The 12,130-nt window shown below is 33.0% G+C and overlaps 1 protein-coding gene across 7 annotated transcripts in view; it reads right to left on the reverse strand.

Annotated features, from left to right (window-relative positions):
* Positions 1–12,130, reverse strand: part of NAV3 (neuron navigator 3) — a 718,003-nt gene that overhangs the window by 31,253 nt on the left and 674,620 nt on the right. For 6 of the 7 annotated variants that reach the window (XM_036236231.1, XM_036236227.1, XM_036236233.1 and 3 more), the window contains 5 exons: positions 11,136–11,247; positions 4,433–4,554; positions 3,403–3,423; positions 2,550–2,722; positions 887–1,040 (listed from right to left, as the gene is read on the reverse strand). In XM_036236231.1, the coding sequence (XP_036092124.1) occupies positions 887–1,040; positions 2,550–2,722; positions 3,403–3,423; positions 4,433–4,554; positions 11,136–11,247 (582 nt within the window). The remainder of the gene's footprint in view (positions 1–886; positions 1,041–2,549; positions 2,723–3,402; positions 3,424–4,432; positions 4,555–11,135; positions 11,248–12,130) is intronic. The other variant, XM_036236228.1, reaches the window with a different exon arrangement.

Raw genomic sequence — 12,130 nt, forward strand, 5'->3', positions numbered from 1 at the left:
TTTGAATTAAGAATAATATCATTGAAAACTTCATAACACTTCTCATTTCAAAAGTATTGTTAAAATCTCGGAGCAAATAATGACATTCGTAATACTCTGAATTCATGGAAAGTTGAAAATCAGAGCAAAACAATATAAATAGGGTGATTTGAAATTACTTCAGAATCCTAGCTAACATCTAAAAAAGTTTTTTATTTCTTCAAAATGGGGCACTAAGCTCTTAATATCAACAAAGGCTTTTTGATGAATATATACAGTGGCAGATGAATTTGCTCAGCAATAAGCTTTTCTTATTTCAGTCCTCTGTTGTCCAAGTGATTAGTGGTTTACAAGAATAAAATGAAAACTTAGCCGAAGCACAGACTGGTTCTGAATTTAGCTTTCAGACACTTCCGAAAAATACAAAAGCTTTTTTTTTTTTTTTTTTACAGATGACATTTTACATCATTTTAATTTTCATATTTAGAGAGCTTGAGTTATATTTCTGTAGTTTTCTCATTATTTTTGTTTTTCAGTTGAAAATAGGTAAATGTGTTCGAAAGTCAGATTTCAAAGGAACAGAAAAGAGCCAACATAAAAGTAAATCATGGAAAAGTGAAGAAGCAAGGATTGTAGTTGTCTCTAAAAACTTAGCTCTTAAGTTAACCAAATCACAAGTACAAGTGACTTGAATAGTCTTTGCCTGCAATTGGCTAGTCTGCACTCCCATTTCTGACCCTGGATTTCTCCATTCGAGATAAAGGAATAAGTTGCCAATACTGAATAAACAGAGTACATTTCCAAAAAGCGATTGGGGTGAGATGTGTTTTTATAATAACTAAGGGAAGGAAATAAGCAGCATTTCAAATCTCTCCAGTTTGTTCCTTGAAGGTGCTTCAGCACTGACCTGCATCCTATTCATGGCTTCCCTGATCTGATCAAGATGATGAGCCGAGCTGAGGGCCTCCAGCCGAATATCAGTTAATTTTAATTCCTTTTCTCTGAGCTCACTCTTCAGCTGCAGAATTATCTCAGCCTCAGCCTCAGTGCATTCACAGATACTAAAGAAGGAAACAAAACACAAAATCAGTGGTTGATGGGAGCCAGAGGATTAGGAAAAGCAATGCTTCTTTTAAAGGATGAACTGTAACATTATCCAGCAGGTATAGAAATTATTTGCTGCTGGCAAACCTAGAGAAAAGGAGAAAGAGTTTTACAAACAGTAATACACTCAGGTTCAAAACTGAAAATAGTAGCTATCTTTTCTTTTACTCTTTTCTTCCTATTTTCTGAAGTACAAAAACTATCTATTATTACTGTATATAAAGTGATCCTCAAAATTCCCTTGTTGCTGATATTTATGGGTCTGAAGACTCATAGTGTTATTATACTTCATTCTACCATTTTTCAAGGGATGTAAATCTATTTGCAGCATATGAAATATTCTTTTTTAAAGCAAAGTTATGTCCTTAAAACATTGATTTCTTCTTTTATAAAACTGTGCAAAGAATAACTTTATTTGGCACAATACCATCTTTGAGTTACCATGAAAATTCAATATAAATATTGTAGAAAATAAATCAGAGAGATTAGTTTTGCACATTTAAATAATGGATGCATGTTATGTAATCCTCTTGCTAGGCTCAGCTGATTTAGGGAATCAGAGCTAATGAAACTAAATCACAGTTTTCAACCCATAGAAACAATTTAGATGAAGGCTGCTTAAAGATCATAGACATTATATCCTTACTGTTGTAGTTTTGTGGACAGTTTTGTAGAAAACATGTCAAAAATTTTAATTTTATATTAACTGATATAATTTCCATTTAAAATGTGAGAACTAGGTTGCTGGTCACAAAATAACAGTGCTATGTTCTTCAAATTATATAGGATGTACAAGTGTCTCAAAGAATGGGCTATGATAAAAATGCTATGTTAGATTATCTAACACAATTAAAGAAAAATGGATTGCAGTTTGGCTTTAAGATACCAGATTTTACTTCAAAAACAGAAAGACAGAGGTTTTTATTTTTGAAATGCATGCGAGTGATTTTAGAAAAAGCAAAAGTGAACACTGCCTAGGTTAGAACCTGGATCTTTGAGTTTTCATGCATCACACTCCATTTTACCGGGATCTATGCTTGTAGATCACAGGGCCATTTTGCCGTTTCTTTGGTGGCCAGACAAAGGGTGACCTGCATTTAATGCAAAGTTAGACAGATACATGGACAAATGCACATGAAAAGAAGTGAGAATAATAACTTAGGAAAGTGGAGAATGAGATCAAGAACAATCAAATATATGAAAAATTAAAGCTAAACAAACACTGTCTGACATTCTAAGGAAGATCTGAAAATGACCAGTATGCAGATGGTGCTGTTATGAAAGTACAACCTGACTACATTTAGAACATAAGCACGGGGTCGGCCTGAAGTTGTTGTTTAAAAAAAAAAAAAAAATATATATATATATATATATATATATATGTATGTATACACACACATGTACGTGTGTGCACGTGTGTGTGTGTGTATTTAATTATTTCAGCATTCTGGAGAGAGAGGACTTACGCTGAGGCAGATTGCGAGGGCTTCATGGATGCTGCCCCGCAGTCAACAGCATTATGGGGCAACTTGGGGGATGCTGGAAGGGATGAGTCAGTAAGTTCCTCAATGTCTGAATGTGAAGAAGGAGGCTTGGTGGACTTTTTCTTCCCAAAGGCTTGTTTGAATGAGCTTCTCAGCTGAAAGAAGGAGAGAAATTACCTTTCTTGTCTATTTGCACTTGGAGAATTTTGCTTTGGGGCGTTAGTTTGCAGGTGCCATCCTAGCCACTGCCTGGGGTCAGTATGTATAAGCAGAGTATTAACAGTTGCAGCACAGTATCTCTAAAAAAATGATACCGTGTTTTGTGTTTTTGTTTTATTCTTGTATTAATCCAGCTCAGCGCAAACATGGAAGGCTTTTAAATAGTGCAGGGTCAAGGGCATGGCTGTCAGAGCACACATTTAAAACTAAATACCTTGAAGGGATCTCATTCCCAATGCTTCTCTCTTCAAGGCAATTTGTTTTAAATGGCCACTTTAGCGCTACAATCAAGTTGTGTCCTGCTGACAGTATAAACTTAAAAAGCAAAATGAAATCAAATTCACCTAACACTTCATTAATTGTAATTTTCCATTCAAATTTTCAGTCCCCATACTATTCAAGACCAGAATTGGTATCCCCTACAGCTCTATTCAGAAAGTGGTTTTACTTCTTCTCTTTAAAATTTAAGATTAAAATGAAAAGACACAAAGGAAAGACATACAAGATAATCTGTTTTTAAAAGGTATAAAAGCCTACTGCCAAAATGAATAGCATTCATGCCAAGGTAGGGTATTTTTTAAAGATGCATGCCAAATTGTCCACGGTTTATATTCACCTCACTTCCTCTAGAGTTCACCTTGCAGAAACATGAAAGAGTGTGCAATTACAAATCAAGGGAATGAAGGCTGATCAGTATTTTAAAATATTACCTGCATAAACATTTTTTAAAACAAAAAGGTATCTTTCATTATTTATAGAAGGCACTCCAGTAAAATCCTCTGATAGTTACGTTTTGGATTTCATCAAGAGTTGTACTTATTTAAAATCTACCTTTGTTTCATGGTATTAAAAGAAATCCTTTACTTCATCATTTTTAAAAATTTTGCAGTGATAGCATCTTCCCCTAAGTTCTTTTGCAATTGCTTAATATTATCATAGACTATCTCTCTAGCAAACTTAGAACACAGTTCTGTTAAAGGACATTTTTAGATTCCTGCTATATTCTCTTGGTAAAAAATAAAGCACACATTAATGTAGTTGATTTCTTAACGACCTAAAACTTTATGCTCACTATAATCCCTGTTGATGTGAGGGGTGGGGAGACTTTCAAGGTCTCTTGTTTCCCTTTTACCAACTCCGTTTCTTCTCTTTGTCTATCACCATCATCATCATTGCCATCACTGCGCTATCACTGTCATTATGTCACCATAATCATCATGATCATCATCATTATCATCATCATGTCATCATCTTTTTTCTTTTTTATCTGCATAATAAACCTCTGCTCTAAGTCATCTCTTTACAGATGTTATCTTATTTTTCTTTGCAATTCTATAAAGTCAGTATTAATTACCCTGTTTTTGTAGACGAGAAAATTTAGGCTCCCCCAAAACGTGAAGTAACCTGACACAGATCCAAGTAGCAAGTGGCAGAGGTGGGATTCAAACCCAAGTTCAGTACCAACTCTAAAACACATGCTTTTCAACACCATAACACCTTAATTTTGGCAGTGATTGCAGCATTGGAGGTGCCGGTCACTTGAATAAGACTCTTTGTAAACTGCTGCTGATGGCTAAAGCCCCAAAGGAAAAAGCCTGACTCATTGTGCAATAATAAATTTCAGGATTGGATGAATGATGGCTTACCCAGTTTTTCTTCTTCTTTTTCTTGGAATCAGCATCATTACCACTGCCAATGCTGGAATGGCTTGTGGCACTGTTGATACTAGAAACACTTTCAGAGGAATGCTGTCTTCTGATGCGGAGATCTATCAACAGATAGAAAGCATCACACTTGTTCATAAAGACTTTCAATTTGAACAAACTAGACTTTTAGGCTTTCTGAGAGAAAGTCCTAACATAAAAGTCAACATGGCTTTGTACAGATCATTTCAATGCAGTTTTGGTTTTATGCGTTTAATAAAGTACACCCATATCTGCTTTAATTAACTATTATCTGTATGGAGATTCAATGGGTATCTCATATGAGTCTGTAGCACTGGTGGTTTAATGAGTTCTGAGTTTTGTCCAAAAATGAAATGCTATGCTAGTGATTTCTATTGAATACATGGATTAAACTGCGCTTCCAAAATGTTTATTTCAAATGATTAATTCCATGGAGTCAATGGAAATTCATAATAGCATGAGAATTAATTGTTTTCTTTTTTTAAAATATTTGTGCTTTGAATAAAGTTACTGAAGCCAAATATATTAGCTTTCCATTTCATATAATCATATCATGTTAGAGCCAAAACAAACCTTGTAAGTTATCTAAGCACATCATCTCACAGATGAGGAACTAAAGTGCAAAGAAGTACCTTGACCAAGGTCAAAGAGCCGATGAGGGGAAGATCCTTAAGAGAGAGTTTGGGTAGACTGCATTTGCTCATTAAACAGAAAACATATTTAAGACAGGGTAATTCTTCCATCATACCACCAATTCCTATTGATGGCTTAGAATAATAAAAATATTAATGTAGCAACAGGTAATAATAAAGCTAACTTTTAGTATGTGCTTACTCTGCCTTGGGAATACCTAATTTTAATTTTAAAGTAAATCATTGAAATGAGTTAATTCACTTAATGTAATTTCTCCATAGTCACAGAGCTGAAAACCAGTGGAGACAACCAGAGACCTGGACTATCCTAAAGCCTACTGTGTAAACTGCCATGTATATGGCCTCTCTAAAATCATATAGTGTTTCTTTAGTTACATATTTTAAAGAGTGGCATTTTATATTAAATCACTTTTGAAGATATTCACTTACTTCATATAATCAGCTTGTAAGATTTATTTATAGTTATTAAAATTAAATTTAAGCTTAAAATTTTATTTATTTACAGTAAACTGATATTAAGTGTTAGTGAAGACACTAATAGTTTATAAAGTTATTTTAAGGTCAAATCTTTTATGGCATCAATGCTATATGCACCCCGATGTTCACTGCAGCATTATTCATGATGTTCAAGACATGGAAACAACAGAAGTGCCCTTCAATAGATGACTGGATAAAGATGTGGTACATATATACAATGCAATATTACTCATTCATAAGAAAAGATGAAATACTGCCATTTGCAAATATATGGTGATGGAAAGAAATTTAACTTTGGGTGGTGAACACAAAATGCAATATACATATGAGGTATTATTGAATTATATACTTGAAACCTATGTAGTTTTATTAACCGATGTCATCCCAATAAATTTAATTAAAAAAATAATTTACATCAATATAGATTAGCCAAGCAAGAAATCTCAGTGGAATTTATAAGATGTTGAAAATTACTATATAACTTACAAAAAGTTTTCATAAAAATGATAGTATGAACCCACATCTTTTAGGTTGACTGATTCATTTATCAATAAAAGGACCTATGACAGTGAAACTGTAACTGGTTACTTTCAAAACATATAATAAATGAGTACACATGTAGGTATGTAATATCTGTACACATATCTTGATCCTTACACTCACATACATACATACTGATAAGCACTTTAATTTTTCCATCAAGATAATAACATGCTGACAGATTTTATAAGAGAGAAAAAATAGAGCTATTTTTTCAGAATCCCTAGGGTTTGGTCCCTTAAAAGTATTTTTAAATATAATTAGAATATTTACTTTTTGGCATGCCAAACCATTACCAATGCCAAAAGCTAAATCAAGATATATGTTTTAAGCCAACAATAAGAACCATAAGTATCTCTTAATCAATTAATGTGGAACTTATACCAATAATCAATAGAAAAATATGTTTAGTTATTTGTGTTTTAAATTTCTGCTGCAGTTGGCTATAAGCTTTTTTGAACAAGATGTAGTATTTGCAGTTTTTCTCTACTAACTGACTTTCACATATAGAGCAGATGTAATAAGTATTAAAGTATTCCAGAGTTTTTCTTATGTCCAGAATTAATAAACTGTACTTGACTTTGATTAATCTTCAATTTTAAAAAGATAGGTAAATACTTATCATGGGTCAAAAGTAGTCCTTGGAGGTATCAGTTGTGTTCAACTATGACTGTATTTCTGACAAAGATTAGCAAAGGCATAATTTCAATAATATCATGGAATGAAGAGAATACATTTTACTTTATTAATTCCTATCTAGTGCTTATACGCATTTGATTCAGTAGATGGAACACATAGAGTTCAGGAAAGAATGGCTGAATATAAACAATCTGAATGAACGGAGATTATTTCAAACATATTTCAGTTATGTGTTTGCTCATGCATTCATTTTCCACTTCCCCCGCTTTGTACCACCACTGTCCCAGTTCAAATTACCACCATCACTTACCTGATCCACAGCAAGAATAGCTGTCCAATTTACTCACCTTCAAACCATTCTACAAATAGTAGTTAAAGAACTCCTTTTTAAAGAAAAACTTTATCATCACTCCCTCACTTAAGACTTTTCAATAGATTCCCATTTTAATAAAAATAAAAAACATTTCGGCTCCCAAATATGGCCTAAAAGTCCCTCAGTAATATGGTCACTATGTATCTCTCCAACCTGGTTCTACTTATTTTACCTTTGCTTATTATCTTCCTTGTAAGAGTTCCATAAAGGCACCAATCTATTTTCTGTCTCAAGACCCTTCTTGAATGCTCCTCTCTCAATATTTACAATATGACTTGATGATTAGTACTTGGACCTCCCCTTAAGTGTTGCTATCTTAGAAAGGCCTTTCCTGACTATACCACCCCTAGTAGGTTCTCTGGTGCCTTTGCTTTCTCCAGTAATTATTCTTGTCAATTTTGAAGTTAAAACTATTTTGGTGTACACATTCAGCTACACCAACAATCATAATAATCATTTATTTTCTGTTTTCCTACAGACTGAAAATTGATGGGGACAAAGAGTATGTCTATTTTGTTTACCCTTTTATAGTCAGGATCTTGTACAGAGAGTATATCATGTAAGTAGGTGATCAATAAATACTGGTGAATACATTTATTCTTATTAGTCATTTGACACAACTATGTTTATCTAACATTTACTACTGACAGCAATTTAATACATGCTTTGTCAAATCGTACTTGATATGTCTTAAGGAACAACTAACTATTCCACATTTATGTACAGGGGTAGTGACAAAAAGCAACAGATTTTGAAATATATAAATAAATTTTCTGTCACCTTTATCTTTCAGCCTTATAGTCATTATTTTTTATTATAATGTCATAATTGTTTTACATAATGTACAAAAATTACCTTTTGTTGAAGTAGAATGTGAGCCTTTGAGTACAGAGACTCCCTGCTTTTGTATCTTTGAATTTCAAGATCAAACGGAGTGCCTCATACATGTTCAAATGTTTCTGGATAAATAAATAACTTTATTCTATTATAGACTGCCATTATTTATCAGGCTTTGTTAATAAATATAATGCATAGATACAAGGTAGAAAGTTAATTAATAAATCGCTATGTTATTTTGCCACAGTTTCATGTGTCTGTAATAAAGTGCTGCTTCACTTCAAATATGTATTTTAAGATTATATGTTAAAAGTTTACCTGACAAATATTTTAAAGGTCTCAATAATCAAATTTCAATATTATCTCAGAACACAAATTTGTAGCCTATAAAACCACCTTAATAACCCATGGAAAGATACATAAGTCCAACTGACTGTTTATTTTCTCCATGTTATGTCAATAGTCAATATATAAAGGATCAATTTGTGTTCGCCGAATTTAATATTGAGTTTTAATATTACAAAAGCACAATCTAAATATTCTATATACATGCAACTCTTTATAACTACTTATTTTCATTAGTCTTAAAACTTCTAAAATTGTTTTTAATCTTTCATGACCAATTTGAATATTAACTGTTATCATTTTGTTTACTGTAAGCATACTTCTCACATTTCAGAGCAAAGGAATTCCTATTTTTTAATTCCAGTAGATATATTAAGCTACCTGTTGCCCAAGATAAAAGGAATCCTTCCAGAAAGTTTTACTTCAGTGACTTGTACTGTTTTGAAGAAAGGATTAAGCCTTTTTAAATCCCTTCTGGACCTATTTACGACAGGAAGATTTAGAACATAAGCTGCTTTATTATAGCTCTAAGATAAGCTTTAAATATGCAGTAATTTTCCATGCAGCATATAAATCAGCTCCCCCACATGGAAAGTTGCTAAATTCTTAACAGAAGTAGCCCCTAGAGAAATAGTTTGTCCTTCATTTTAAGTATATCTCACTTTCTATAATTGTTTTCCTCAAATTTTAATTCAAATGTATTTAAAATTATATTATTCTTTTTCTATAAAATTTGAATAAGCCCCTTTTTGTGTAAGACATCATCACAGTTGCTAGGATTGAAAAAAAAATTCTACCATAGATCAGGAAAGGCAGAACATTAAAAAAAATTAAGGCACCAAAGTAAAATGCAAATTTTAATAGGTGAAGTGCAGTTATTTCCAGAAGCATCACAAGGGCATCTCATCCAGTTTGAGGTTGAGGAGGCATATTTAGGCTAACTTTTGTAAGGTCTCGAAAACTTTTTATGCTAAGCAAACAGGGTAGAAAATTCCAACTAGAATTCACAGAATATATAAAGAACTTTTGAAGAACTGAAAGTGCAGGGTAGTTGAAATATGAACTATAAGGTCTGTAACCGTGTGTATCATAGGGTAACCAATAGATATTTGTTGACTAAATGAAGCTGACAAAGAGAGAATATGTCAGGTTAAGGACTTTGTATTTCTTCCTAAAGGCGATATGAGATATATGCTGTTGGACAATTGCTCTAGTTTCAGTGTAAAGGATGATGTAAAGTGGTATAAAATGAAGAGCAGGAAGGCTTTAAGAGTTCCTGGTCATGGTTCAGGGAAGAGATTAGGGATGTTGATAGTACGATCAGAGAAAAGGGAATAGATCCAAGGGATATTTAAGAGATGAAATCAACAGAACTTGGTGATTTATTGAGTAAGGAGAGGAGGATTTATAAATGACATGTAGATTCCTGGCTATATGAAGGTGCCACTTACTTAGGCAAGATACACTGAAAGCAAAGCAGGTCTGAGAGGGAAGATGACAAGTTCAGACTTGGAGACATTGAATTTAAGGTGACAGATATCCAAAGATAACCGAATGAAGTTCTCTCTTTGACAGCTAGATATACAGATCTGTAACTCAAGAGACGAGCCTGGCCTAGAGAGAGATTTGACAGTTATCAGCACATAAATGATAATTAAAGCTAGAGTAGTAGGTGAGTTTGTGCAGAATTTTAGATAGAATGAAGAGAATCATAATATAAAAATTGTAACGGAAGAGAGATTAGGACTGGTTTCTAAGAATTATCAACATTTAACAGATGGATACAAATGCAAAAGAAACTTTGAAAGAGATTTCAAAAGAGCAGCAGAAAAACTAAGAATGTGGATGTCAAGAACATTAGAACAAATGAATGTTTCAAGTAGGAAGGAATAGACATCAGTATTAAATGCTGTTTCCATATCAAATAGAATAAGAATTTTAAATGTTGTACTGAATTTAGCATCATATCAGTCATTATTGAACCTAGGGGGAACAGTTTTGGTGAAGCGGTGAAAAGAGAAGCAACATTCCAGTCGTTTGAAGTGTGACTGCCTGCCAAAGACACTGAAAACTTCTATAAAACTTTTCCTGAATTCATTTGGAAAGGGAAGAGAGATGACAGGCATTCAAGGTTTAGGAAAGCATTTTTAAGCTGATAAAGAGGCGAGCATATTGAATGTTATTGAAAAGAGTTAGAACATGAATAAGTAGAATTTATTTATAAAAAAAGATGACAAGACATTAATACAGAGCATTTCTTCAATGGCAAGCTAGCAGGTAGAGATGGTGGCAGAGAATATTATTTTATTATTGTTTAGAATTGTTGTAGCACAGTAAACATGAAAAAGAGACCAACTTTTAGTCCATTTTCTTACTGTTTTAAAATTTTCTACAAGAAGCATATCATTTTATTTCCTAGGACAAGTTCCTCCCCATACCCTACTTTGTACCTCACCATATTGGTTATTTTATTTTTTATACAGATCTAGATTTTCATCCTCTTTACTTGGTTTGTTTTGCTTGAAGTCAGATATGAATGCATTATCCAAACCCCATCCCCACCTCCACCAAATCAAGTGAAGAGAAATGTGTATATAATAGAAGCAAATTCTTAAGGTCAATTTAAAATTTATTTCTTAATGAAAGTTACTGTTTTTAAATTCTGGGATCTGACTGCATTAGTGCTGACTTACTCACTATAAAATGAGGCTTCACTGAATAAAAGCAGCTTTGCTCCAATTATTAGATAAAAATAGATGACTATTATAATGATACAGAATGACGGTATTTCTAAATATACCTTTGGGTGGGTGGTCTGGGCCATTCAGTGCTCCCTGAATGGCTGCCTGGGCAGCAGAATTCTGGGCCTTCAGCATCTCGATGGTTTCTCTTAGTTCTATAAGTTCAGACTCCTGCGAAGCAAACAGAATTTAGAAGCTTTAATAAAGCTTTAATACCTAGAGAAAAAAAAAAAATGTCCCTGTTGTTCAAAATTTACTGTCAGATGGGTTTGGTTTTATGCAGTGCTTACATCCTGGGAGACCTGGGTGTCTGGCCGGCCGTGCCAAGTTTTACCTAACAACTTCTTACTTTGCTAAATGTAAAGCAAAAATCTTGGTTATTCTCTTATAAATATGATCTGAATAGTTATTCTTTTCAAAGGGTGGCACCCAGTGCTCATCAGTACAATGTAAAAGCAAAAAACCGCACTGCTCATTTTATACCAGATTTATTAATACTACCTATGTTTACATTACCTAGTTAGATATCAGCATCGCATTGGTACACCGTATTCATTTAGTGTCAACGAGAAACCCTGAGGTTTTGTCAAATAAGCAATTTCAAATTTTGTCTCATTTATTTTGTACTTGGGAAATGAATTCTTTTTATGCAAGTATAAAACCTGGAACTTATCCATAACTTACTCCTACTTAATGTAATCTTATTAAATTCTGCTGGCATATCAAGGTTATTTTAGATTCTGATACTTTTTATCCAGTAAAATTCCCAGAATGTAGACCCAATTTCACCAAGCCAAAGCAACACAGAAATTTTAAAAAAATGAATTAAAATATATGTAATATAGTCCTTAAATAATTGGTAAATTACAAAAAAAAAAGCCTATAAATCAAATTTTTAGAAAATACGTATTTTCTTATTGAATTTAGGGTAGTTTTAAGATATGTCCTGATGAAAATCCTCATATATATTTGATCTTTCTCCATTATTTAAGTAAATTATTTTACCAGAAATTACTTACCATGAGGAAGATACAACAACAACAACAACAACAAA

Source organism: Rousettus aegyptiacus, unplaced genomic scaffold (genome assembly GCF_014176215.1).
Source record: "Rousettus aegyptiacus isolate mRouAeg1 unplaced genomic scaffold, mRouAeg1.p scaffold_m13_p_2, whole genome shotgun sequence".
Taxonomy (NCBI): Eukaryota; Metazoa; Chordata; class Mammalia; order Chiroptera; family Pteropodidae; genus Rousettus; species Rousettus aegyptiacus.